Source organism: Anser anser (assembly GCF_964211835.1).
Source record: "Anser anser genome assembly, chromosome: 21".
Lineage (NCBI taxonomy): Eukaryota > Metazoa > Chordata > Aves > Anseriformes > Anatidae > Anser > Anser anser.
Genome location: NC_139742.1, coordinates 4742561 through 4769029, shown reverse-complemented (window position 1 = coordinate 4769029; position 26469 = coordinate 4742561). Strand labels below are relative to the sequence as shown.

At 52.9% G+C, this 26469-nt stretch overlaps 1 protein-coding gene across 8 annotated transcripts in view; it reads left to right on the top strand.

The window, feature by feature from the left end:
* The window catches only part of ASTN2 (astrotactin 2), a 340991-nt gene that overhangs the window by 43241 nt on the left and 271281 nt on the right, over positions 1-26469 (top strand). For 5 of the 8 annotated variants that reach the window (XM_083807091.1, XM_083807088.1, XM_083807089.1 and 2 more), the window contains exon 2: positions 19060-19247. In XM_083807091.1, the coding sequence (XP_083663217.1) occupies positions 19060-19247 (188 nt within the window). Of the gene's footprint in view, positions 1-3804; positions 4039-14256; positions 14389-19059; positions 19248-26469 lie in introns of those variants that run through there. The other 3 variants (XM_083807092.1, XM_083807090.1, XM_083807094.1) reach the window with 3 other exon arrangements.

Genomic DNA, 26469 nt, shown 5'->3' with positions numbered 1-26469 from the left:
GATTGTATTACTCTGTATGCCACTGCGATATTAAAAACATTTAATAAACACATTTGGAGCGCAGACTGACGCACCAGCATCGTGCTCGCTTTGGGAGCAAAGTGATGAATTTTAGGGTAAAACTCACTACGGCGCGCCCGTGCCTGACCCCAGCATCGTCCCAGCATGGTTCTGAGCGAGCGAGCACCCGGCTGTCACTGGGTTGTCACCAGTTTCCCAAGGGATTCCTCTCCTGGATGTTAAGCTGGCCAGGAGGAGACAGATCTCCAGCCTTCAGTATCTTGCTTTTGTTCTGAGCCCTTAGGACATACGTGGGTTTCTCCTACGTTTGCTTTTCCCTTCCCAATGGGGCTCTGTCAATCTGCCTATCGTGGGCATCCCAAAGGTTGTGTTTTGCAGTTTGGTGGGGATTTTTTTTGGTTGTCTTTTTGATAAGAAGTGACAAAAGTCCCCCTGTGGCACCTGCCAACCTTCCCGCTACGATGCAGACACCCCTGGAAGACCGGCTTGAGCAAAGCGTGCCCTTCTGGTGGAAACCCATCAGCTGCCGCTTTTTCTTTCCTCCCTGCTCTCTTCCTTGTTAGAATAAAGTGGTTTGCATGATTTTTCCCCTTGTTTCCGCCGACAAACATGTTTGTTTCTCCTTAATTACCTGGGTGTCAATGGGGTGCTTCATCACTGTCTTTCCTCGGCCGGTTCCTTTTCGTTCCATTACGTAGCGGGTAATCAGAAGCCTCAGCTGCAAATCCTGCAAAATCCACAAGATGTGAAACTGGAGAAGAACCAAAAAGTGACCTTGAGATGACTTTCCATGTCCATGAAAATTAAAACTAACTGGGCTGATTTGACTGGCCTGAGGGGAAGAAGGTATTTTAAAAAATAATAATAATAAAAAATCTGACAAATGAGCCAGGAAAGTTTTGGGTGTCTCAGGTGAACGGGAACATTGGGATATGTATTAGTTATAAATGTTCTAGCGCAGGGTGCCTGAAATTGTTGTAGGAAAATAATCTGTGTGTGTGAGGAGCGCATTTGCTGTGTGCACGGCCCCAGAGCTGGCGTCGCAGCGGGGGAGGAGAGCGCGCTCTGAGCGCTTGGCGCTGTGGAGCTGGGGCGAGTTAGCTGGCGCTCGTGTGCCTTGCCGTCTAGATGAAGATTTATTTCGGTGGTTCTGGCAGCGTGACCCTCGGTTTTGCTGCGTACTGCATAAATGCAGGGAATTGCAGGGGTCTGCAGTCTGCGCAGCCAAGGGACGTGGTGCGTAGGGGTCTTAATTCTGATCGCTGTGAGGCTCCAAATGGCCCGTGCAAGGTCCCAGAGGGTGATTCCTGTGGGTGTCGTGGGTGAGTCCAGGTACGTGGACCCACCTCTTTGGTGTGGATGAACCCGCTGGGGCTGTCAGACATGGGAGAGAAGGTGGCTGGAGACGTGCATGGGGTTGGTCCTCTTGGGATGCCCCGGGCCCTGGGTTTCTCTTCGAGCAGCCACGTTCCCTAGGCAGTCACACGCTGCTGTGGCACCGTGGGCGGCACCCTTACCCTCATCTCGGGGGGACGTGGCTCTTGTGACAGCATCTATCTAGTGTTTGAGCGTGCACTTCTTCTTAGCTTATATCTGGGGAGGTGAGAAGAGACCAGATGAAGGCAAAACAGCCAGAGGCACAGCATCCGGAGGGGGAAAGGTGTCAGTGTGTTGGCTGGAAGGAGCACGGAGCGTGAAGGTGTGTCGGGGTTACGTGGCAGAGCCCAGCCTGCTGTCAGTCCCCCTGCCTGCTGCCTGTTTGCCTATGGATTCGTTTGTCGTTTGTGAGGCTGGGCAGCAGCGTTATCTTGACAAGAGAGAGAGATTTAGAGCTTTGTAATCCATGCTTGTCCATCCTAATTACTTCCCTTATCAGCCTTCAGGAGAGTAACTTTACAGTGGTAATTAGTCTCTTGAATCCCACCCTATCTTAATTATTAACATAGACTTAGAATGGGAGGGGAGGGGGAAAATCCCTGTTTTGGGCTGAGAAAGCCCTTCTGGGGGGAGAGAGAGATTTCTTCAGCAGTCAGATGTGGGCTGGAGAGGGCAGCCTCGGGGACGGCACCGGGAGGCCGCGTGCCGAGGACTTGCAGGATGGAGACCAGGGGTGGGCAGCATGAGACAAGGTTGTGGTTACACAGAGTGAGCTTGGATGTTGTGTTAAGGGAAGAGCTTGGCACGCAGCTCGGCACCCACTGGTGGCGTGGTGTCAGGTGGTGAACGCCTGCAGCTCCCCCGGGCTTCAACTGGAGCTGTGGGCGCTCGCCTCTGCTGGAAACGAGCCCGTTCATCGTCTCTGGTGTTTGAGACGCAGCACAAAAAGGGCAGTTTGACCTGATACTGCCCTATAGCAGCTGCAATTACTGGAGTATAATTCATTTCAAATGGATCCAGAGCTTTCTCTCCATTAGCAAGCAGGGCACAGAAGAGCGGGCGGGATGGCTGAGCCCGGTGGCGCTGGGCATCGCAGGCGGGTGAGGGCGCGCGCGGCAGAGGCAAAGGGCAGGGCGAGATCCTGCGGGGCTCCTGAGTGCTTCTCTGGGAAGACGCCGTTTTTCGTTTCTGATGTTCGAATGAGTATCTTAACACTGAGTACAGGTAGCAATATCGTCTGTGATGTGATGATCAAGGGCAGCCAACGGTGACAAATCTCTCGCAGGAAAAGCTTGGTTTTCAGCGTTTTACGAGTGGAAGGGCTTTGGTTCATAAAACTCAGATCTCTTCAGGGCAGCGTGTTGGTTTTGGTTATGTCCAAAAGAAGTTTGCAGGAGAGGAAAAAGCGGGGCTCTGGCTTTATTCCACTTTCATCGATTTTAGGATGTGTTGCTGAGATGCGATGCAGTGACTGTGGTGTTAGTCTGGATGCTCAGTGCTGCATTAGCTCGAAGAGCTGGCTGTGTGTTTTGAATTTGTTGGTTCTTTGAAACCAGCTGAGTCTCAGTTCGGTCTTGTTATGCGCTTCTTGGAACGAAGCCGTTAATCAGCAAGGTGGGTCCGAGGAGCAGGCAGTGCTTGTGCACTCTGTGCCAGCTCTGGGAACAAATGCAGCTCAGGTTCTGTGCTCCCGAGCTGACCTCTGTCCCCAAGGACCCTGCAAATAAATATACGTAATGGGTAGGACGGTATTGGAATCTTTTTTTAGGCTGCTGCTTTAATTTTTAGATGTCTTCTATCTAACCTGGCTCCGGGAAAAACATCTTGGTTTTTATTACAAGCCCCAAAGGCTCATACTAAAAGGGATGCTTTAGAGCAGGCAATAATACCTCCCAGAAAGTGTGTGCAAAACTGTCTGAATGCTAGACTGTGCCAACACCTTCTCAATATCTCCAGTGTGTTTTTTTTTTTTTTTCTCCATTTCCTTCTCCCAGTCTGTCCCTTTGTGCTGGAGCTTCACAGAAGACCTCTTCTGCCAGGTCAGGTTAACCATCGACGTGGCCGAGACGTCCTGGGTCAGGCCAGGATTTCAAGTGGGGGTGCGGGGACACGGAGGCATCACCTGGCATGGAAGATGTGTTTCGAGATGATGTGTTCCCTGCTGCGCTGGTGGTGCCAGGCAGGTGGTGGGCACTGATGGATGGGCAGAGGCACCGGGCAGACAGGGAAGGACCCTGCCTGGTGCCCTTTGGCTCCCTGCCCTGCCACCACCAGGTTGTGCAGGTGCGTTGGCAGCCACCCTATGGACACACGGGCTGTCTTTCCTTCCATCACCGCACTGCGAAATGGAAGAGACAGCTCCATTCAATAATTTATAACCTTGCACGGTCTTTGTAATATTTAAAGGAAGGGGAAAACAAACAAACAAACAAACCTTTGGGTTATCCTTCCTCCAGGTTGAGCAGCAGAAGTGATGGAGGTGGTTTGGCTCCCTGGGCAATGCAATTGATCTGACAGGCACGAGGTTACTGACGCACAAACCTCCCTACAGCCAGGTGCAGAGCCCTTGGGAGCGATGGGGACGTGGAGCAGGCAAAATCCCTCTGAAGGTGTGAAGAAGGCTTCGTGAGCATCAGGGGGGTGAGTGGCACCGAGGACAGCCTCTGCCCTGTGACGTCCCCAGGGCTGCTGCTTGTGCCCGTGGGCTACCAGAAGGGGCTGGGGGTGCCAGACAGGGCAGGAGCTGGCAGGATGTGTGCTACAGCCCTCCCGTCTCCTTGGGGAGGGTGAGTGGGAGGAAGAAATGACCCCATAAGCTGCTTTATTGCTTGAAGACTGCAAAAAGCTTTTGAGAGCAGCAGCTGTGGTGGGTGAGGAAGCAGCGACGTGGTGAAGTGACAAAGCTGATCTGAGACCACGTGGGAACCCTGCGCAGGGGCCAGGGAGAAAGTGCAGTAAGATCATGTTTTTGTTTGCGTTTGAGTGTGTTTAAAGGATTCTGATGCTCAAGTCTCCATTTCAAAAGGGATTAGATCATTCAGAAGCTCAGGTGTTACTGCCAACCAGCAAAACTGGCTCTTAAGTAATTTGGCAAGGAGTTTTAAATGGTTCCCTTTCTGATCCACGGAATTGAGTGCCATGCAGTGGCTGTGTAAACTATTCTGCTGCCTTTGGCTATAGGGTAAGCGCGTGGCTTTATCCTTCACCCAACGAGGCTTATTTCCATCCCTGTGAAGACTCTTCCAAAATCTGAGTAGAGGGTGCTATGCAAGTCCAAAGTGTTTGATTGTTTAGAAGTCACTGGAGTACCCTGTGTTCATTATTTTAACAATTGGAGAGAGGGTTTTATTTTCTCCAGAATCATAAACACAATCTTCAGTGTGTTTTATGAAAACAATAAAGCTAAACTCTAATAACCACACATTTTCCTTGCTTTATGTGCATGCATCCTTGGGGAACAGGGCCTCAAGGACTCATCTTGCTCTGCTTTTAACAGAGTTTTAATGTGCTCAAGTTGGTAAGTGGTGGAGAGCTAGAATCTGAATTTGTGTCGGTACCAACAGGAATTTTGTTTGCTTTCAAAAATGCTCAAGGTGAGCAAAAAATGTACTTCTGGAAAAGAAAGCTGGTGACACAACGTGAAGATGTTAGCTTTGTGATCTGAAAACCAGGCTTCATTTAAATGCTGTATATTGCAAACTCTTCTGTACAAGCATTAATTAGTTTTCTTGCATCTCTCTCTCTCTTATTTTACCCTGTGAATAATACTGTTTTGTTTTGGAAGAGATCTGAGGCTCTCAGAGGCAATTTATGAAGGAGGATGCTCTGCTGCAGACCAAGTAGCACAGTGCAGAGATGAAGGGAAGCAGCTCCAAAAGTATTTAGCCACCTAATAGCTTTTTTTATTTTTAAGTGCAGAAGTAGGTTACGGCCCCAGCTCCATCTGCAGCAGTGATTTCTGATTGAGAACTCACTTTAACAAGATAGTTTTCATCCAGAAGCGTTGAAAAATCCAAAACACCATGGAGATGCTCCAGTTTTGAACGCTTTTAGGGGACTGGGGGGAGAAAATGCCAAAAGGATGGCATTTTTGGCATCTTTGAGGAAGAGCACGTGTCTGAGTGCGTGCAGGTCCGCGTGTGCTGTAGTCACCGTGGGACAAGCAGTACGGTAAAGGATGTGCAGGCTGTGCTTGGTTTTTGTATGCTCCAGGTGGCAGGAGAAGGAACCCCAGCGTGTGGGACAGCAGCAGGGATGAGTTGTGCCTCTGTGTCCCAAAAACTCAACACTGAAGGGCTGGAGCCCTGAAGGTAGCGGAGGGGCATGTGCCCAGAGCCTAAAGGATGCTATGGGGGGTGGGAGACTGGAAAGAAGGGAGGAAAGAAGAGGAGATGGAAGGTGCTGCTGCTGCTTCCTACAGGTGGTGAGTAGCTGTGGGCATTTCCCACGAGGGGAGGCCTTAGAGCCATGTCGGTGCTGGCACCCACCCTGTGCATGGACAAGCTGGGGGTCCCATGTGGGTGGCACGGCACCCTTGGGCTCCTGAAAGGCTTCTGGGGGCGGAAAGAGAAGAGACCTGCTCACCCCAAAGGGTGTGCGCACACACGCGTACTGCAGCAGCGTCCCAGGGCTGGCAGAGGGGTCCTGGGCAGCAGTGGTTAATTAGCTGGGGCTCGAACGTGGCAGCGCCGCGCGCCGCCCCGCACTGTTCTCGCACCCAAAGTCCTTTGATGCTTGTCTGGGAGCATCAGGGCGCTCTGGTTTCCAAAAGAGCTCTCGGCACAAGAGTGATAAATGTGTTTAATTTTTGCAGAGCTTGTAGCCTGGTTTTATCCCAGGATCCGTCTCTTGAGGTTTTATTAGCTGATGGTGTCTGCAGGAAAAAGTCAAAGCGACTAGACAGGAGCAGCCGTGGAATTGATGTAGGAAGCAAGAGCGTGTTTTGGAGATAATGTTTCTCGTTCTCACCATCGCTATGTGCTGAGTTTAGGCAGCACAGTTCCAGCTCTGCCGTAGTTTTATGGCTGCTGCCTGCCAAAGAAAACCCTCTAGCCAGCCTCCTGCCTGGCAGGCTGTGAGTTGTGTGCTCTTGCTGTGATGTGTGCCTTGCTCGGGTCCATCAGAGAGTCCCCGCGGGGCCGGAGTGCGGGGACCAGCAAGGAGACAGGTGACAAATGCCCTTTTCCCTGGCGAGCAGCCGATAGACCTCGCGCAGAGGAAAGCTTGGCTGGGCTGGTGTCAAGCTGCAGGTGGCAGGAGGGGCCCGTCTGCTCCTGCCTGCTGGGGGGGAGACGATCGCCCTTCCTCTGAATCTGGGGGAGAGACAATTTGCAGACATGTGTTGGTGCATTCCCGGAGGAAGCCAGGCTCTAAATCATCACCTTGCAGCCTGCATGCAGATTCATCCAGGGAACCTATTTAATTAGGGGATAAATTTAGAAATCAATTATTATTTGCAGAAACAGTTTCCTTCCCTCTAATGAGGCTGCAAGGATTCATCCCCCTCTGCCTCTCCCATGACCTTTGTGTATGCAGATCGGGGCTGGAAGCGCTCTGTGGCTTTGCTTTCTTATCGCAGGTGGCCCTTTTGGGGCCCCAGGACTCTTTTTAGGACAACAAACGGGGATACAAACTTGAAACGATGCTGCTTTCGGATCTAATGGTGCGGGGAGACCAGGCCCACTGTTAACAGAAGCCTGAATTAGCCTTTCTGGTGAAGTAGGGGATGGGAAAGAATCTGTACTTGATGGGAAGAGGAGAAGGGGAAAAATAAGGATGAAGAGCTGGGATGGGGAGGTAGCCCCGTTGTTACTGTAGGACAAGGGATGGGGGCGCAGGGAGAGCCTCACGAAGCCTTCGTGCTGGTGGGGAACGCCAAGCGACGTGGCTGGGGAGGAGGGGGACCACCAGGGCTGGGGTGGGGTGACTGCAAGCTGGCAACGGGTTAGGGCTGTAGTGACAGCCAAGCTGGCCTTCCTCTGCTGCTTTGGAGGGACGCGGCACTGGCATGCAATGGCTGGAGACCTCCCCGTGCCTGGCTGGGGCTGGCATCCAGGCAGATTGCTTTCTTATTTTAGCAGGCAAAGCGCTCTCTGCAAGAGGAGGGGAGCGTGCCTGCTGGAGGAAGGGAGCGTGGTCGTGCCAGGGTCAGGCAATGGTGTCACTCCGGGAGAGCATCACTGCTTCGGGCTGGAAGTGTCGCTGCCACTTAGTTCCTTTTAATCTCTGACAAATTGCTTAGCTGCTGTTTTCGTTTACCCACTCCTAAATGGGGGAAAATTATTTTGCCCACAGGCTCTGAGAAGTCTTAATAAATTCATTCCCTTTTATTTATTTATTTATTTAGATGTTAATGTTTCCTCATCATCTGATGCCACTTCCCGAGCCCTCCAGCTGCTCTGTGATCTTGTATCAGCCGCAGCGAGCCCAGTTCATTTCAGCACGAGTCAGTCCTGGGAGAGGCGATGATTTTCACAGCTACGTTTCAGCGAGCCCCTTCTGCTTCCAGCTGCAGCGCTTTGCTCCTGGGCTGAGGCTGCCCAGGGGCTCTGTCCTTCCTGGGAAGGGTCTGTCTGTCTGCCTGCACCCTGGGGTGGCATCCCCTGGGAGCGGCAGGCTGCTCTCCTGTGGCGCTGAGCTCTGCAGGAACCTGGTGGTGCTGGGCCCGGTAGGTCCCTCTGGGTGCTGGGGTAGATGAACGAGCAGGTTCTCCTGGGTGAAGGTGTAATACGGCGCTCTTGGAGAGAAGTGAATCCCCTGGGAGGCTGCAGGAACTCCTTTCCGTAAGAGCTGAGTTTGAGCTTTGTGAGCAGCCGCCACGGTACCTGGGTACCTGGGAGGCTTCGGGTAACCAGAGGCTTTTTGGGGAGTTTCCCCAAAGCCTTTCCCAGGGAAGAGGCAGGGACCCTAAAACTTTTTAACAACAGCAGATGTCTGCCTGGAAAGCAAGCGAAGAAGCCCCTGTTAGTGTGGGAGCCCTGTCACGATGGACGTGGAGGGGCTCCACCAAATACTCCTTCCTGGCAGCTGGTGTTTCTGCCTTTCTGGGGAAGGGCAAGCCCAGCCCTTTCCAGGCTGCTCAGCTTTCGATGCGCCCCCTGGCACTCCAGGTGACACACAGGCAGAAGAACCCACGTTCTCCATTACCCATTTTTTTCTCAAGATGCCCAGCCACGCGCCCCCTTGTTCCCAACCTACTGAGTGTGCCCCTCTGCTTTGCGCTGACGTCTCCTTTTTGAAGAAGGACTTCATCTCAGCAGGGAGAGTTGTCCTGGTGTTCCTGTAGGAAGCAGCAAACCCTCTTCTCTCTGTCCCCATTCCTCTCCCCATCTCACCCAGTGCATGGGCAGGTCCTGCAGGGACTGGGGCTGCTGCTGGAGCTGGCTGGGACAGGAGGTCTGTGGGGGAACCGTGCTAGAAAAATCACTTCCCAGCTTGATCGGTGCCGTGAGCTATCAAACTGCCTTATCGCTTTAAGAGCTATGTTTCCCAAAGAGAGACATTTAAAAATGCATAGAGGTTATAAAGCACTTGACTAGTTTTAATCAAGCTCTGAGCAATGCTCGCCCCTGGAATACAGCGCCGTTACTCCAGCAGCTCACTCGCTCCCCAGCATACGCAGTGCTTGTGTCGCACAAACCTCACCTAATGCCATAAAGGCTCCTTGGGCTCCTTGTCAGTTCCTTTGTCAGTTAAAGGACAGCAGGAGGGATGCAGGCTGCTTGGGGCTGGTTTAGCAGCTTCTCTTGATTGCTTTGGGACTGGGTTAAAATATTGTGTCCTGCTCGGGGAGTGCGTGCTGCAGCCACAGGCATTTCCCAGCTTGTGGCGTTGCTGTTTAACCAAGGTTCCTGTTCCTGTTTCTCTGGACATGCGAATGCTTTTATCAGTGAGAGTTCAGTATTAATTCATGCCTCTGATGTCCATCACGCACTTAACAAAACTCTCGGCACCGTAGCTGTTGCTCAGAGCTGGTGGCAGGAGCGCCGTGCCTGCCTTCCCTCGCCCTCCCTCAGCCGCCGTGAAGAATAACGCGGTGGTTATCTCACGGAGCAGATATTGCTCAGCAGCCTCCGCCAGTGTCATGAGACACTTCAGATCCTCTCTGTCTCGCAGCGGAGCTGCAGCACTGCTGTGCAGGGGGGTCTCTGGGCAGGAACGATTGCACTCTGAGCACGGAGCAGGATCTGTGCCCGGTGCTTGGCAGGGCAGCCCTGGGGGGTCGGGGCTGAGCAGAGCAGCCTGCCCTGGTGCTGCAGCTCTCCTGGCCTGTGCAGAGAGCTGAAATTCCCAGCCCAGGACATCCCTATCATCTCATATAGCCCAACCTTAAAACAGCCACGGGGCAGGGTTTGCGGTGCTGTGTACTTGTTGCCTGCAGAAAAGCTTCCCCATCGAAGCGATGGGCACTGGTTTCTTTAACGGGGACTAATAGCTGAGTTATAAAAAAAAAAAAAAAGAAAAGTGCTCGTTCCTTTGAAATAGTCTAAAAAGGCTTTTACCAGCCATCAGCAGTTCCCATTTATCAGCTGTGTCTCTTTGGCTTTTAGGATCAGGAGTAAGAGGAGGCACGGGGGAGCTGCAGTTTTCCTCATGCAGCATGGGCTAGCTGCTCTCTCCGTTGGCTAGAGGAGGCTCTCATCTCTCCCCTCTTCCTTGCACCTGCAGGTGCCCTTGCAGAGGTGAACCCTCTGTCTCCTGAGTGAGCAGGGAGCCTTCAGGGAAGTGGCAAAGCTTTGAGGTGTTCAGTAACAGAGCACTCTAAAAACAGGCCTGCTGTGCCTCCGCTGGGAGTGGGGAATGAGGAAGAGGAGAGGGCTGCTGCACCCTGTCCGTGCATTGTGGCTATTTCCAACACTTCATTCACACCCATCTCTCTTGCAAGCCTGCTCTTCCATCTCCAGAGGGTACACAAGAGCAGCTGTGACGTTTAGAGTCACTTTCCTTTTTTTTTTTTTTTCTTTTTTGGATGAAGGCTATGTTGGCTGGGTGAATGGCAGCAGCTGACCCCCCTGAGCACGAATCCTGCAGCTCTCCGAGGAAGCTGCAGCCCGTGCCCTGCTGTCCCGGGCCCGGCTCTTCCTCTTGGAGCTGAGATGACCCATCGTGTTGAGCTGCGTGCCAGCAATTTCTATAGGATTGGCTTAACATGCAGCAGCACCGTCTGCCTGCGTGCAGTTGGCTTCCACCGCTGGTCAATGGGAGTCTCTGCTGACAAATAAAAATGGAATTGAATGGAAGGGAATTGAAAGTCAAAAGGGCCCTGTAATAATTTTAGACCGCCTGAGGCGCCACGCTGAAGCCCTGGCATTATAAATAAGGGTAATGTACTAGAGACTGAATTGCAATCAAAGCAGCTGTAAGAAGGGGGAACGTGCGCTGAGCTTCTTTAAGGTGCGTGGAGGCAGATTATGATCTGTAGGCAGTGCAGGCAGATCAATACCTGCTCGCTGGCTGCCGTCGGGGCCCCGCAGCCTTTGATTAGAAGGGATGTGGGGATGGTGCTGAGGGCTGTAGAGTGAGGAGGGGAGAGGGTTTGCTGGAGCAAACACCCTCTGGCTGTCTTGAAGCTCCTACTGGGGTGATTCGTGGAAGGGGCTGATTCTGTCCTGACCATTCACCCCATCTCATCTGGTCCCCAGCCTTCATCTGCATGGTGATGCAGCCTGCTGACCTCTTGTTTTGTTCCACGATAATTACATCTGTCTAAAACAAAAAACAACACACACGCGTGTTTATAAACTAGTTCGTTGGGAAGACAAGAAGAATCGAAATGTTCTGGTTGGGTTCACTTTGCCTGATGTTAACTGGAGGAAATCCAGCATTGTTAGTGGGACCACTAGTGTAAGACCAGGTTGTGGCAAGTTGCATGGGCTGCTGCAGGAGGGCTGGAGCTGGTTGGTCTGTGCTGAAGTTGGGCAGATGCCCTGGGCCAGCCTCGGGATGGCTTGTGCCTTGGCTCTTCTAGCTTGAAGGTGAAATGTGTCAGCAATGGGGAGAGCCCTTTGTGCACGTGCTTCTCCTGTACCCACAAAATGTAGCACGAGGGGAGAGCTTTACTGTTAAATGGGTGTAAATGTTGAAGACCACAAGCTAGGATGCAAGTGGTAGGCTTTCAGCACTTAAGAAACTCAGAGTGCTGCTGCTCATGGGGGAAAAGTTGCTGCGGTGTTTGGTGGCCTCACTGTTGCCAAAAGCATGGAATGGTTCAGCCTGGAGCCACCGCTGCTCAGCGGGGTGCGGGCAAGGTTTCTCTGCATCTTCTGAAAAGTCACGGGGAAAGATTTTTGTCCAAGGCAGAGCGAGGTGGGAATGCTACCACCTCATCCCAGCTTGTGGTGCTGGGGGTGCTTGTTCCCAGAGCACTCAACAGCTGCAGCCCAGAGCAGGGAGAGGCAGGCTCTGTCTGAACTGAGGGGGCTTTCTTGTTGGGTGGATCCCTGTTAAGGGGGATCTTCTCAACCTTCTCCTTCTAGGCAGTTTGAGCAAAGCCTCAAAATAGCCAAACCCACTTTACTGCCCGTCCCACCTTGCGCCAGGGTGCCTGACATTTTGTCTGTCCAGTGTCAGGCCGGTGATGCTGCTGGCAGAGAAAAGGAGATGCCCAGAGAGCACCCAAACCTGCTCACACTACTGGGGGGGTTCCCCATGGGTCACCTCAAGACCAAGGCTCCATCCATCCATCCATACCAGCTGCCTGCCCCAGCCCCAGGGACAAACTGAGCCCCAGCAGGCACGTGCACAGCCAAAGCCACCCATGAAATACCCTGCGGGTACAGCACAGTGCTCCTCGTGCACAGGGGCTTTGAAAAGAGATGATCAGAGGGATCTTGTCATCTCTTTTCTCCCTTCTTAAACTTCTGAGCTTCTCTATTACTTCTTACAATATTAAGCTGTGTTTCTGCATTGCCCTAGGGAGTACTGTGAGGGGAGTACAGCTAGAAGGAAAGGAACATGTTAACGTTGAGCAGAGGGAAAGGGGGAAAATAATGAAGCGAGCTAATGATTGAGGAGAAAAAAAAAGCGCGTTGCTACCAAAAGACCCAAACCTTAAGAAATGTTAGGGCCTGTTTGACTGCAGAATTGTCCCCTGGGGAGCACGGGGGAAGCCCCATTACTGGAGTCATTTTGGAGCGAGTCTGCACAGTGCTATAATCTATTCCGCAGGGAGCAATCCTGTGCTGGCAAGGGCACTGGGGAGAGCTCTCTGTTTATGACTTTCTGCATAATTTTGGTTTATTAACATAAGTGGTAGCTAGCACCAAAGAATCTATAAGCTAACACTTGGACGGCGGTTGGCACCTCTGGAGAACATTAGCTCAGAAGAGCTCCTGGACTAATAGCAGGAGAAGTGGTGTTGCAGGATTAGGGCAACGCATGGGCAAGGAGACGATGAAGCAGTTGTCAGTGCTGGCCTCAGTGCCAGCCCGTGTGAGATGAGATTGTGTTTCTGAGCCTGCCATAAGAGGGAATATAATTGCTAACTAGATCTCCAGCTTCCCCTCTGCCGACAGACGATGATGCTGAGCCGTGCAGGTGAGCTGCTGAAGCCTGCCTGCAGGGTGCAGGTCCTGCTGGGCTGAAGCAGGTGGCGAGCATACAGGTGGGAGCAGCCTGGATCCACGCACTGGAAATGACTCACGGGCTTTCTGCCCGTCTCGCCAAGGACCTGCTCCTTCATTAAGCGCATCCAGCAGGTGCCACAGCCTGAGCAGCGCTGGGGAGAGGAGGGGAAATGCAGAGAGGGCTTGGTTATTTGGGGAACAGTGCAGGGACGAGCTGCTGTAAGCAAAATGGCTTATTTTAATAACGACCTTCCAGAATAAAAATACAACAATCGTGGTAGATTAGCAGGAACGAGCCAATTAAACACAAAACATGCTTTGTAAAACGGCGTGGCAGATAAGGCAGGGCTGCAACCTCCCAAATAACCGATGAACGCTGAAGCGTTGCATAAGGGCTGGCGGGGGGAGCTGCTGAATATTTCAGGCCTGGCAGCCTGCCTCGGAGAAGGCAGGGGTGAAAAGGCTATCTCTGCCTGCGGTCTGCCGTCAGTGAAACAAAGCGGGAGGAGGAGGAGAGGAGAGGAGGGAGGCAGAGCAGCCAGCAGCCGGAAGGCATGAAGTAACAATTCTCCAACTTTAATATCTGCTGTTTCATTTTATATTCATCATGTCAGCATAATCTGCTTTTATGGGAATCGTCTTGGTTCCCAACCAAGTGCATTTAGGCCTTTTTGCTTTTAGGTTTGATTGTAATAGGAGTTGAAGACTTCAGTGAAATGTTTATATGTAAGGATTGCAGAAATAGTGAAGGGAAAATGGAATTACAAAATCACTTGGAAGGGGTCCTGCTGTGGTCTCTGCCATCCCCTTGCTTCCCTGACCTTGTCCTGGACAGTGACTGTCCGACTGACAGGAGCCCAGCTTGGGTTCTGAGCCCTGGAGGGGTTTTCTTTGGATGGCCTGTTCGACTTTCAAGGAAAATGTGAAAGCTGCAGCCCTATGGGACCCAGAGGAAGGGCAGAAAAGGAGAAAGTGCTCTGTATGTTCTTTTCTTGAATTCAGACCATCATTAGCTGATGTCATCCAGCCTCCTCTTGGGGCAGTTGACATCATCTCTGACACGAGAGCGGGGAGCACCCTGAGATAGCCGGCTGTGTTTAACCATAACAGCCCTTCGGAGGGATTGCTGGGAGCACGTCTGGTGGTGCTTCCCAGTTAATCCTTCATCTGAGATGGGGCCGAGGCAGCACACAAGACCTGGGAGGTGCTGGGGGAAGAGGGTTCATTGCTGAGAGGAGGGAGGCGGTGGAGGAACAGGGCGGGGACAAGCTCTGTCCCAGTGCTGCTTCCCCAGAGCAGACTGGGAGGAGGAGGCTGGCCTGGCCACTGCTCCGAAATGGCGGCTGCGGTGCTGTGGGCGCCATGTGGTGAGGCTGCGGGGCCGAGACGATGGCAGGACAGAGCAAAGCACCTTCAGCTGCCCCAGGCAATGCAGGAGTGGGCACGGGGCACGAGGGGAGGGAGGGGGAGAGGGCTGAGGTGGGTGAAATGGGTGTGCTTTCTGGTTGTGGAGCGGGGAGGAGGAACGTGAGGAGCCCTGAGCAGGGGAGGGCTGGTGGGGCCTCAGGAGCCCAGCAGAGCTGTGTGGTGGGAGGTGAGGGGCAGGTGCGAAGAGCTGGGGGCAGGAGGCCGGCTGAGGCTGGCGAGGAGACATCTCTGGAGCTCTGCTGAGGGGAGGAGGAGCAGGACTTGGTTGGTGAGCAGGGACCAGGCCGCGTGCAGCAGCGACGGCCCCACGCTGTGGTGAAGGAGGGCTCTCCTCTTCCTCCCTGTGAGCGCTGTCTGTCAGCACAGCGAGCAGGTAGGGGAGGGTGAAGTGGGAGCAGTGGGGTCATTTTACTTCACGTAAACGTGAAAAAAACGTGAAAAAACGCCATTTTACTTCACGTTTCACCCAGGGAGCTGTGGCTGTAGCACTGGGACAGACTTTAGCGCTGTGTGTGAGCCCTTACTGAGCTCTCCCTGCCTGCTGCGTGCAGAAATCTTGAATAGCTATAGACTACAAGTGCTTTTCCATTGCTGCCCATTTAAAACCGTGGCTGTATCTCATTCCATTTTGGTGCAGGAATGCCCTTAATTTGTTCAAAAAGCATTTGAAAGCTCTGATAACAGGCAATCTTGCTGCAGACTATTGCATTCTTCCTGATGGATGGCGTATCACTGCTGTAACTACTGTGTAGATAGGGGAGTGACAATGCGTGTCCAGTGAAACATAGGCAGTATAATATTTATGTCAAGTGTTTGAGGCCAAGAAACTTCCCTGCATTTGGATATTGAAGTGTTCAGCAGCTAACAGGGCTCAAAAATGTATTTTTCTTTTTTTTCCTCCCTGAGCAGCAGCAAACCTGATTGAAGGCTCACGATATTCTGGCAGTGCTGGGAGTAGTAATGGCCAGGTTTCTTGCAACACGGGATTCAGGGGTGAAGAGCGTTCAGATATTTATAAAAGTATGGTAAATGGCACCCAGGCTTGGCAAGTCAGCTTTCGTCAGAAATTGCCTCGCTGCTGGGTTTTGCTTAAAATTGTGAAATGAATGTTAAATTGAAGTTTCTACTTTTGGAAGAGACCTTTTGAAAATGAAACAGGCTTATCTCCAGTCTAGGCTAAAATCCAAAAAATTGCCTGGATCTCAGAACTCCCCAGAAATGTTCTCTGTGATCTGTTTAAACATCCCATGCAAAAACGTGTGAGAAAGGTAAGAATTCTGGAGAAATACTGACCCTGGAGTTTTTCCCTGCTTCCCTGCTGCCATGCAGCCTTGGGGAACAGGGGTGGTAGGGTCCCAGTGGCTCCCGCATCGGGTCTCTGCTGTGGTCTGGGTAATACAGCCTCCTTTCCCAAGCTCATTTGGAAAGGTCTGATGCAGGGATGTGTGGGTGATGTGTGTCACGAGCGTGTAATGGTGTAGATTGTCCTCTCCTATGGGTGACTGTGCTTCAGAGCAGGATTAAGATGGCTTTGGATAAGCAGGGTCCTCTCTCTTGATGCTTCCCATGGTCTCCTTGCCTATATAGAAGGGATTGTGATATCTTTCCCAAGGCTGAATTATTCCTTTTGCTCCTAAAAGTAACCTTTGCTGCAACTTTAATTAGGCAAGATGCTCTTCAGAATGGACCTTTGAAGTATTGCTGTGAAGACAACTGTGGTTAAATAGCCCTGATATTGTTCTGGTTTTGTTCTTTCTTTTACTACTGTAAGAAACCCTCTGCTCTCATCTCTCTCTGGACACACTCTCATCCCTGGAACGTGCCCAGAGAAGGGCTACAAAGCTGGCGAAGGGCCTGGGACACAAGTCCTGTGAGCAGCGACTGAGGGAACTGGGGGGGTTTGGTCTGGGGAAGAGAAGGCTCAGGGGAGAGCTTACTGCTCTCTGCAACTGCCTGAAAGGAAGGTGTGGGGAGCTGGGGGTCGGCCTCTTCTCGCAGGTAACCAGCGATAGGACCAGAGGGAATGGCCTCACGTTGCACCAGGGGACGTTCAGGTTGGAAATGAGGAGACATTTCTTCTCAGAAAGAGCGGTCAGACATTGGGACGGGTTGCCCAGGGAGGTGGTGGCGTCACCGTCCCTGGGGGTGTTCAAGGAAAGGTTGGACGTGGTGCTTGGGGACAGGGTTTAGTGGATGACATTGGCAGGGGGATGGTTGGACTAGGTGATCTTGGAGGGCTTTTCTAACCCTAATGATTCTGTGATTCTTTGCAGTTGAGAGGGACGGTGTTCATTTCGTTAGGCAGTCTGAGCTTGCAGCAGCTCCTGTCCTGGAGCGTGAGCCGCAGGGCTGGCTGGATTTACAGGGTAAAGAGTGCAAGCAGCCCCTCCTGCTACTGATTTGCTCCAGCAAACAGCTATTTATATTAAAGTAGAGAAGGGATTATTAGGAGACATCTCATTGCAATGACAGAGATGTGACAGTGAGTTCATGCATCCTCTCCAAAGTGCAAGCGTGGGCTCTTTATGGATCCCATGCATGGTCAGGAGCTGTTTAGTTTTTTCACTTTGAGTGCTCAGATGTGCGCAGAGATTGGGGATAACGACCGGCGCTGTGCTCGGGAGGCAGCGATAATGAGCACAGCCCTCGATGAGGTTCAGCTGGCAGCGCTATGCCAGCAGCATAATTAGCGAGGTGCTGAATAAGGGGGTTGGCAGTAATGGGGTAACCTTGTCCCTGTCCTCAGCAGGGCTGTGATGTGCCGCGGCAGCGCAGGGGCTGGGGGCACCCCCCAGGAGCAGCTCTGCTGAGCCCTCCCGTGGCGTGGTGGGGACTTTGCTGTGAGCAGGGGGGACTGCGTCGGCTTTGATCTGTGGCACAAAGCCAGGAGCCGCTGCTAAAAACGCGTTGGTTTCAGGGCTAAGAAAAAGCGTTCCTGAAGAATGGAGAAGGTTTTGTTGCTGGGTTGGGATGTGGGTCTGCAGAAGTGCCTGGTGTTGCAGCCTGGGGGGCCACCAGTGGTCCAGCACCTGGGTGCCTTGGCTTTGGTGTCGGTAGCTCCTCGGGATGGCCTCAGCTGGGCTCACTTCTTTGTTTCCCCTCAGAGCTGGAGCTGGATGTGCTTTTGCCCAGCTGCGTTCAGGAAAATGAAACGCAAAATGCCCCAGCTGTTCCCTGCAGCTCCGCTGGCAGGGCGAGGATCCACGGCCTCCCCTGGTGACCTTGTCACGGGTGGCGGGGAGGACCTCGTCTCCATCCCCACCTCTGTGCAGGGGGAATCTGAACTTGGGCCTCTGTCGTTTCTGGAGCAGACACCCCTCAGGGCTGCAGTTACATGGATGTGCTTTGCCCTGGTCTTCTGCAGAACGGGAAGCCGGCGGTGCAGTGCAGCTGACAACCCCTGTCCTCGCCGCAGGGGCGTTCAGGGGATGCCCCTCAGCTGCCACGCCACGGAAGGTGCAAGCATGGATGTAAAGCAGAGCGTTCGTCAAGGATTACGAAGCGTGTCACGATCCACTGGAGTCAGGCGCTAGGTTCCTCTTCCCAAACAGAAGGGAATTGAATTTGGGTCCCCCGCAACGTGGATGATTGCTGAAGCCGTGGGCCCGGTGACTAAGAGGACTGCCACTGGGAGCCTGACTGCCTTCCCATTGCTTGTATTGCAGATGGAAAAACAAACACACAAAAAAGAGGTGGTGGAAGGAGAAATATTTTGGCTTATTTTGCACTTGGATCTTTTTTTTTTTCGGTTTTGGTTTGGCTGCCAAACTGACAAAGCGGCTCTTTGCAGAGATCTGTTTAAAACTTGATGGGCAGCTGCGGAGCTGTCAGCGCTGCTGCTGCTGCCTGGCCAAGGCAGGAGCTGCAGCTGGGCCCTGGAGCTGCCGCCTCCGGGGCGGGCTGGGGGCACACACCTGGGGCTCGCTTTTGGTCGCGCAGTGCCTGAAGTGCCCCAGCCCCTCATCCACCAGGCGTGGTGCTGTCAGCGTGTAGCTCGGGGATGCTGCGTCGGGTGCTGGCGTTGGGATGCTGTCGTCCTGGCTCCTGGTGGGCTGGGGCTGTAAGTCACCGCGGGGTGGGACGTGGCAGGTAACAGAGGCAGACAAACAGACGTGCAGCCCAAGGCCGATATTTGTCATGCCCGGTGGGTAGCTTTTCTTGCTGGTGCTTGTTAGTCTGGGACTGTTCCTGCTAAAGACAGCTCTGGTGCTACCTGGAATAAGGTTTCTGGTGTAAACCCCACCAGAGTATGCACGCTTGTCTGTGTTTTGGCTTGCTTGGCACCGCGTGCCCTCCATCTGCCTCCTGCCCACCAGCAAACCTCCGCTGGGCCTGGCTGCAGACCTCTGGGGGCTTCTTCCAGCTGCTTGCTAGGCAACCTAGAGGAGGTTTATGGAGTCCTGTGTAGCATTTTACTTACTGTCGTTACTTCTCTTGTCCAGAAATCCCAGGGCACCTCATAGCCCCTTGCTTTTATTAAGGAAGAAAACTGTTACTGTCTGTATGCAGGGGAAATAGGCAGAGACCAAAAAACAATGCTCAGGTTCACCCAGCACAGAGGCAGTGCTAGGGGTGAGCCTCACCAGCCCTGATTTCCAGGGCTGCTAAATGTCTGCCTTCCAGCATGGTGCAGAAATCTGAGCCTCGGTTGTGTGTTTTGTCCCTGCAGAGATGTCGGGGACGGTGGCTGACATCTCGCTGGTGCACTGGAAGCAGCAGTGGCTGGAGAACGGCACCCTGTACTTCCACGTCTCCATGAGCAGCGCCGAGCAGCTCTCCCGGGCCACCCCTCCCAGCCTCCAGGAGCCTTCGGAGATAGTGGAGGAGCAGATGCACATTCTTCACATCTCTGTCATGGTGAGTCGGAGCTGCCGGCTGCGTCCGAGGGCACGGGGGACATGGAGGAGGGGACGGGAGGTGGTACAGGACAGGTTGGAGGGTCTGGTTTGCACGTGTCCGTGTCCCTTCTGTGCTCCTCGTCTGACTCCGAGCCTCCAGAGAGGGACAGACGTGTTTGAATGGGCCAGCAAATGAAGGGGAGTTGGTCTTCTGTGAAAGTGAAATAAAATAAACCAACAGACTGTAGGGGAGGTGCTGCTGGGAGGACAGCAGGAAGCTTGTGAGTCCTCGTGCCTCTGCTGGCAGCTGTTGAAGCGTGTTAGTGGGGTGTTTCTCCTTGGTCCTGCGTTCTGGTGTGTTCAAAGGCAAGAGCAGGGGCTTGATCACTTCTTTTTTGAAGCTTTTGTAAACTGAATTTTACCTATTGAGTGGGTACAAGCCATAGCATGATCCTTTTTTTTTTTTTTTAGAGGGTAAGTCTGACCTAAGAGTGAAAAGGTGATCCAAATGCTTTGAATACCCTTTATCTCAGGTGTTTATCTGGCATTTTATTAACATACGTATGTGCTCTGCTGCCTTCTGAGATGCTTTGTTCAGCATCATATGAGATGGTTACCTATGTGTCTGAATCTGGTGCACCATCCCTCCGTGCTTTACAGCTCCGTTTGTAGATTGGGACTGAACGGACTGCCCCCGTCTGCCTTTGAGACGAACTGCCCCACTGATGGAAGAAAAAAACAAAGCCAGACTTGTAGGTCCCCAGAGTGGGGTGTGTGTGTGCGTGGCACCAACCTCTGCAAAAGGTGCATCTGTGCATATCTTACCGCCTGCGTGTTGTCTCCACGCCTTCTGGTTTTTCATTTTGGAAGGAGGAGCAGAGACGGTAGCTGCGTGAAGGCTTTTTTTTTTTTCCTCCCCTCTCTCCACTTGAACGAGCAGCTATTTGGCTTCTACAACTTAAATCTGTGTTTTTGAGTGTCTCAGCCCTTGTCAGTGAGGCTTTAGATTGGGCACTGAGTGCATGTGAATGCGGAGAGAGGCTTTGCATTAAGGCTGTTGGGCGAGATAAGGCATAATATGATAGCGGCATGGCAGAAGGGACAGGAGCTGGGCACCGCAGCTCAGCGGATTGGGTAGGGAACGTTTCTTACATCCTGCTAAAAGTGTCAGTGTGATGGAGCATGGGGGGGAGGTAGAACTGGGATACTTAGAAAATGAGCCGGAAAAAACAAGTGCGAGAGAGAGAGCAAGGAGTAAAGACAGCAAAACACAAGTTGGGGGTGCGCAAAGCTCAGTCCCTGGTTTGCATGCGGCATTGCTTGGCTGTTCTGGGCAAGCCTCTGCCATGGGGACGTGGTCAGTGCCTGGGGAGGCACCTGGTGTTCGGTGCAGCTGCTCGAAATGCAGGCTTTGGGATGTGTGGAGGCTTTGGGACGGTACGAAATGCAGGGAGAGATCTTGTTGGGGGCTTCAGACCTCGCTGCAGCTGGTCTCTTTCTAAACACAAGATGATGATTGCAATGGGTTGATGCTTTGGAGAAAGGGAGAGAGGTTTTATTTGAAAAATTCCTACCCAGAGCCTTCGCTTGCTGTAACTTGTGACGTAAGTGCTGTGATGGCAGTCGGGTGGAACTGAAGACATGACCGTGCGTAGCAGAGAGGAGATGTTCTCGTGCTCTGATCCTGGGCTGGCTGGCGAAGGCGTGCTCTGCCACGCACCACCGAAGCCAATAACATGGGAGCACCCATGGCCTCGGTGAGAGAGCTGACTGGTGCCCTGAGCCTTCCCTTGTAGATGAGCAAGGTGAAGATGACAGCAACAAGAGTTCCTCGTGCGTGGACTGAGCCGTAATTCTGCTTTCTTTACAAGACCTGCTGCTCCTGGCAGTGGGAGCCGAGGTCCTGGTCGGGGCTGGGGGCAGGCAGAGCTGTGCTGGAGCCCCGGGCACATCTTCCTGGGTCAGGATCTCATCACAGGGGCTGGAAACTTTACCCAGTTTTTTGGAAGATTCATTAACTTTTTCTGAGTGAACCTAAGCCAAGTTTGGAGTAGCTAGCAGAAGATAAATGCGTTCTGTGGTTGTTTGTTTTCCTTCTCAAAGCCACATGGGTTTGCGTAGCTGAAATAAAAACTGCTCAAAAGCCTTTGTTTCTTGGGTTAAAGGTTTCATCTGAGTCCCCGAGCTTTGTCTGGGCTGCTCTCCCGTGCTTTTACTTCCCATCCTTACCCCAGCTACGGTGCATCCTGGAGAGCCCCTCAGCCCTCTGGGTGCCAGCCTGACCACCCTGGTCCCCAGCTCCTGTCCTCCCACGTGCCTGCCACGTCCCCAGCCCCGTTCCTGCCGTGCCATTCACCTCGATGTCACCGTGCCACCCTGCCTCCTGCCCCAGGGCCCGTGTCCCCCGCTGGCTCCCCGCAGGAGCTCCCGTGCTGCTGCCCGCTCGGCGTTCAGTCCCTGCGTGCCCTGTTCATCACCGGGCTGGCATCCCGCCGGAGGGGCCGGGAGCAGGCTCTGGGAAGCGCTCCCTTCAATCTCGGTTAAGTGACTGTAACACGCGCTTCTACCTGTCTTGGCATCCTCCGGCTGAGTTATAGGAAGCTGGGTAAGGTTTGCCTTGTGGGATCTCTCTAATTCCCGGCTTGACGTGTTTAGGGAGTGTTCTGGCAAAGCTTTATTGGGCAGAGAGACATCTCCAAGGCGAAGTCTCTCGTGCAGAGACGTTGCTGTGGATTTGTGTAGATGTTTATGACTTGGCTGCCTCTGCTCCTCGCTCGTGCTCTGCCTCCAAAGCCAGGAGCCCCGCTGCGCCGCCTGGGGAGCCGGCTCGCTTCTGACCTCAGATAACCAAATCTCAGCATCGCGCTCATTTAATTTGGCTTTCTACTTCTGTTACTGTTTTTTGGTTTTTTTTTTTTCCCCAGCGATGTTGGTTGTCTGTGTGTGGCTGTCTGGTTTGGGATTGGTTTGTTTATTTTTTTGGCCTTTGGGTTCTCTCTTGATGCGCTGCCTTGGCTAATTCTGAGCACAGACCTGACCCATGGAGGGACCTGGGGGGGCAGTGATGGGCAAGGGGCAGCTGTGACCCTCCTCGTGCCTCTCCCCAAGCTCAAGGCTAGCTGTAACAACAACAACATTTTTTTTTTTCTTACCTCACTGTTTTGCCTTAATCTCTCCCCAATGAAACATAACATTAATTACTGCAGTTAAAGGGAATTCGGTCTCCATTACTGTCTGCCACCCCTTTCCTTTTGGCTTGAGCATCTAAGATTTGTCTCCGAAATGAAAAGGGAGGAAAAAAAAGGAAAAGCAAATGCTAGATTTTATTTATTTACTCTCTTTTTTTTTGCACAGTGTCAAGTAGAAAGGAATCAATATTTTTGTCATTACGCCTGTTGTGTTTTTTCCCCATAATCTTAGCTGTCATTTGGGTTTAATTGTGTTGTTTCCTCTTGTGTGGAAGTAAATCTTATCTGTTTTGGATTAAAATTCAATGAAGGTCACAGCAGCTCGAAAACTTACCAGGCTGCAGCAATTAATGTTCATTTGGCTTTGATAAATTGGAATGTTCCCCACAATAGGACTGGAGTGGATTTCAGAAGCAATAATTCTTCCATTAACTCAATGATTCCCTGCATGATAGAGCGTCTTGTCACTGCTCTGTTTGTCATCTGTCACTTCAAGGATCTGGGCATATGCCTGATATGATTTATCATGATTATTGGGGCCTCTTGTGTCAAAACATTTTAAACTACTAATTATTCCAGCCTTGTAAATTGCAGAATTTAACAAAACATAAGATATATTTTTCCCACCATATTGTGCCTGTTCTGTGTCGTTGCAGATCCGGGCCCAGAGCCGCGTTTCCCAGCTCTTGCTGTAGGCGGGCGCTTACCCGCAGGATGTGGGGCTGCGGGTGCCGGGAGGACGAGCTCCGTTTGCCTTGAACTGAGCCATCTCTGGTCATGCTTGAGCTCTCTGGCAGGCCTGTGGTGCCCTGTGCTGTGCCCACCAGCTCCCCCTGCCCCTGCAGGTGGTGCGTGCACATTTGGGGACCCCCCGGGAGGTGACACGGGTACAGCCGCCTCGTGCACGCCTTAAACCTTCCCCAGCTGGGGATTTCAGGGAGTGGATATAAAGTCCTGTTGCATCCTGCTGCAAAGCGCCTGGCAGATCTGCTCTTGCAGTAGCCAAGAAAATGCAGCTACGGGTGCTGCGGGCTGGCTTTCCGTGTCCTACACCTGTGCAAACGATGCCAGCGGCGGCTGCCAGGGGAATTTGGGAGATCCAAGCTGGGAGCGTGCCCGTGTGCATGTAAGCCGTCACTCGCTGCCTCCGCTCTGCCTCCAGCAGCGGCGAGGTGGGCATCTGTGAGGATGGTAACAAGAAAAACCCTCATTTCATCTCATACCATCTCCCTGCGAGGGACTATTGGGGTGTCTGGAATAAAAGGTGACCAGACTTCATCAGGCTGATGGCTTTTATTTTTTTATTTTTTTTATTTTTACTTCCTCCTTTCTACTGGCTGCTCGTGGCAGGAGACAGCTGCTGGTTTCTAGGTCTCCCGGCAGATTTTTTCAGCTCTTATTTATATGAGTTTCCTCTTTTCTTCTTAAGCATCCTGACATCTCCCTAATGATCAGCCATTGGTGCTGTGCTCTGTCAGCTTCCGAGACGGGTGTAAAGTGTGCTCCGAAACACTTCTCTCTGATTCAGCATCCTGCTCTGAAGTGGAGCCGGGGAGGGATGCTGTGGCCCCAGGAAACCTCGCGGTGCTGGGGTGGGGGCCAGCCAGCCGGCCTTCCCGGGGGGGCTCAGCGCCTGCATTTGGGATCGGTGCAGACACATCCAAGGGCTTTTGGGGCTTCGGGAGCTGCTGCCTCCTTTCTGAAGCTGCTTCTCTGCAGAAGTGCGCTCTCCAGAAGTGCATTCGTTTGCCTTTTGTTTATCAAACGTTCTTTCCTCCTGTGACCTGTGAGCAGTTCTGTGACTTTGTCTCACTCCGTGCCATGCTACCCGTGTTTCCGTGAGGAGCCCCATTTGTGTTGGGCTCCCGGTTTTAGCTTGGCTGCCCCAAATGTCCCATGGCCCTGTGCTGGTGGGGCCGAGTGCTCCCGGCGGTGCAGGTGCTGCTGGAGCCTCGCTCTGCCTGCTCGCAGCGTGACTTGCTGATGGCAGGCAGCTCGTTTGGAGAAAACGGGCGTAACGTGAATAATGAGGTAATGAAGAAGGCACAACATCTGTGTCATCATTTCTGCACCGGGAGGTCAACGGGATTCATAAAACATGCGCTTCCAGCCTGCGATATGTTTAGGAATTAATTAGGGTAGGGGAAAAAATCGCTGCTGCAGCAGATTTCCTTATCTGAAACATATTAAAAAGCTAAATTGATCTCCAATGAGATGGTTTTTTTTCTAACTGGATCCAGTGTGTCCTCGTGTGAGAGCTGTCCCCCTCCTGAGCTGTGGGGCCAGGAGGAGCTGTGCGGGCCCGCGAGTGGGCTGGGCATCCGGGAGCTGCAAGGCGCCTGGTCCTCCTGCCGTGGTGGTGGCATCTGCTCATCCCCGGGGTGGGGACCTGCTCCAGCTTTGAGGCTGGTCCCCACACGCCATTAACCAACTCTTTCTGGGCTGGGAGGAGCAGCCTCTCCCGCTCCCCCTCTTCTCCAGTCCCCTCCTGCTTTACAGAGATGGTACAACGCGGGTGCCGAGTGCAATTAGTGACGCGCTCTTGTATTTAGGGAATTTGTTTGGGGGGGATTTGTCTTTAAAGTGCCACCTTTGTGACAAAGGCACCTGTTACGTTAATAGTTCTCCACTAATCTGTTTTCTACCTTAGCTACTGTGAATACATTAGATGCTTCCTAGCTTTCTATCTCGCGGATCCCCCCCCACTGTGTTAAAATATGTAACTGGAGTGCTTGATTTGCATCTCTGATAAAGTGAGGATGAATAAATACTCGTGGTTCATCTGAACTGAGCAGCAAACTAACTTTCTCATGTCATCCCCAGGGCAATCGAAGTCGGTGCTTGGGGAGAAGCAGCATCGAGAGGGGCTTGCTTTTTGCAGATGGCATCAAACGCGTGGGCTGCATCTGCTGCCGTAGACATCTCCCAACCTCAACATGCTGGAAGAGGAGGGTGGTTGGAGGGGGGAAAAGCAAGAGCTCCCGTTGGAAAGGTAGTCTGCGTAGTTGGGGGGTGCTCGAGCTGGAAGGGGGATGCTGGAGTGGCAAGGAGATGGAGGAGGAACACAGATGTTTTGGAAGGAAGGGAGAGGAGCAGAGCAGGGTTAGCTCATGGCTCGAAACGTGGGAACCAGCACAGCGCTGCGTGTCTGCCCTCGCCCTGTCTGCACGTACCTCCGTGCTGCCGACACCAAGTGCGCTTTCGTAGAGGGTTGCACTGGGCTGTGAGTTCGCAGATTTCAGCTTCTTATCCCGCGCTCGTTGCCTTCCTTCCTCCTCCTCTCTCTCTCCCTTCCTGCCATCTGTCCGGGAGAAACGCTCGTGCAGCGTCAGTATCACGGGGCACCGCGTGCATCGCGGAGCCCGGACCTTTTCTCAGCGCCCTTTCTCTCAGCGTGGATGAGCAGATGGAACAGCCAAGCCTTGGTGGGCTAGCTCCGGCGTGCAGAGCGGGGGGAGAGGAAGGAGCATCCCCGTCCCGCGCGGGGCCGTTGTCCTCGCCCCCGCTGCAGGAAGTCTCGCTGAGCCGCTCCGTGCAGCAGCCCCCCGCTGATTTTCTGCGTCGTGTCTGAGTATAAAGCGCCGGGCGTTTGCTAGGTGCCTTGGAACATCGGAGTGAAGGCAGAAACACTCTGCAGCTACCAGCCTAGATCTAATCACTTTAAACTGCCAGCCTCGAACCGCCTGGGATGCTGTAATGGTGGTAGGGATGCAGCCAGGCTGGCTTTAAGATGAGAGTGCCCAGGCAAGTGTGACCTGCCGAGCGTTTTGTGGGGCAGGGGAGCGGTGCTGGGCTTTGTGCCTGGATCCCCGGTGTACTGAGTCCCCCCAAAAATAAAGAGTCCCCGAATGAGAATCCAAGCTGGGGACACGGGTGCCGGGTGGCACGTGCTGTCCCCTCGCTGGGGACACCGCTTCAGACGAGAAGCGTGACGTCCTGCTTATTCCTTCGAGCCTGCTGTTGTTTGCAGCTCTTCTTCCTCTTGGTGGTAGTTCTTGTTTGGAAACCTGTGTGGTGCCTTCTAGAAACGCTTGTTGTCAGTTAAACGTTATC